The sequence below is a fragment of the Gavialis gangeticus genome, unplaced genomic scaffold (genome assembly GCF_001723915.1).
Source record: "Gavialis gangeticus isolate Ggan-Ray unplaced genomic scaffold, GavGan_comp1, whole genome shotgun sequence".
Classification (NCBI taxonomy): Eukaryota; Metazoa; Chordata; order Crocodylia; family Gavialidae; genus Gavialis; species Gavialis gangeticus.
The window spans coordinates 37,361,001-37,362,779 of NW_017729008.1; the positions used below are offsets into that span (position 1 = coordinate 37,361,001).

General features: G+C 43.3%; 1 protein-coding gene across 2 annotated transcripts in view; it reads left to right on the forward strand.

Moving 5' to 3' along the window:
- Positions 1 to 1,779, forward strand: part of PRKCQ (protein kinase C theta) — a 99,502-nt gene that overhangs the window by 60,650 nt on the left and 37,073 nt on the right. For both annotated transcript variants that reach the window (XM_019509605.1, XM_019509606.1), the window contains one exon: positions 423 to 514. In XM_019509605.1, the coding sequence (XP_019365150.1) occupies positions 423 to 514 (92 nt within the window). The remainder of the gene's footprint in view (positions 1 to 422; positions 515 to 1,779) is intronic.

The window sequence follows — 1,779 nt, forward strand, 5'->3', positions numbered from 1 at the left end:
TAAGTCAAAGAAGCTCATATTGCGACACCTAGTTTGTTTTTTTCCTCCCAACTAGCAATGATGCCTCCAAAAAACATAGGATTTCATCTTCTTGAAGAGTGGCTCACAGCAGGGTCAGTCAAAGCTAAATTATAAAAGAACATGACTCATTTAAAATACTTTGAGACTTTATGATGAAAAAGACTATATAAGGAAGTAGATATTTCTCTGACTGTGTTGAGCTACTATTGACCATGTAAATCAAGGCAATTGGAGTCAAGGCTGAGGTCAGGAAATAAAAGGTGAAGAACATATGGAAGAATTTTCTTTGAAACAACTAACCTTGTGCCATCTCCTGCTTTCTTTTCTTTTCTGTTGTTACTTTTCCTTTTTGGATCATTTCTTCTCCCCATCCCTAATACTAGCCCTTTATCATTTTCTAGGAAAACCTCTTCTTTGTAATGGAATACCTGAATGGAGGAGACCTCATGTTCCACATCCAAAGCTGTCACAAGTTTGACCTCCCAAGAGCAACGTAAGAGAATTACAGTGCCTCTGTTTATGGTCACATGCATATGGGAAGATCGGGGTCATTTGCCCTTCCTATAGAAATCTTGAGTCTCAGAGGATGTGGGTTTTATTCCTCTCTTTGCCACTGATCTCTCCTCCTTGAAAAAGAACCCCACTTTCCTTCCCTGAGTTTCAGCTTCCTTCTCTCTAAAATGGGGATGAGGATATACTGCCTTTCTTTGTAAAGCCCTGAGGGCCAAAGCCAGTTTCACTTTACTTGCCTACATAGTGCACTAGGAGTTGTACAACTGCAGATCTAGGCTCTGACACGCAGTTGATGATTCAGCATTGCCTTACTGGTCTTCCCAAGGAAATAGGCATATGGCTTACATACGCATGTAAGGCCAGGCCAAGCATTTTTGGTTGGCCAATTTTTTTCCATGATGGGTGTGCAGTGGACACCAGAAGAGGAGAGTGCTGACACGTCTTGAGCCCAATAGCTTAGTAGCTGGGGCACTTTTCCAGGGTGGAGTAGATCGGGGTGCTAGGCCCCCTATACGGGCTTCCCAATGAAGCGCTCTAACCACCAGATCCCAATCCAGGCGTTACCCAAAACTCGGTCCAGCTCTCCTCCACTAGCTGGCTCACTGGGCATTCAAGATAAGCGGATCCAAGAGGAAGAGAATAAAATACAAGGTCTTGTGGCTCAGTGATGTGGCTGCTGTCCTGGAAGGAAAGAGCCCAATGGGACAAACGTTTCTACTGCTCTCCTTCCATTTTATCCAGTGAATATGAAACCAGGGACCTAAAACAAGGGGCTCCTGCCACTAGGCTGTAGAGTGGGAAGTTTTCTATTTCAGACAGGCACATGCACAAGGCAATTCCATTTCACCACGGGAAAAACTGGTATCCCAAACTTGATTCTTGAATTTCATGAGTTTGCTGAGATAACAAAAAGGAAACAAGCAGCCAGTCTAAATGACATGCATGCTTACTTACCACATTAATGGTTTGGATATTTGCAACCACAAAAGCCAGGGGAAAATCATTCTTTCTGCTCAGTAAATGCCATGAAATTGCATGTTGTAACCTGCAGTGACATGGCTACATAGCTACACGTGTAAATTAAAAAAGGATTTAGCTCTGTGAGCATTATAGATGTAGAATGCTATATAAAACCAATGGGTTTTATTACCAAGGCTAATTTGCTGTCCCAAGAGAGGTAGATAGGCCAAGGCAGGGTGACGATGCCTGAGGTAGCCCTGGTATCGCTATCCTGCGCTACACTGT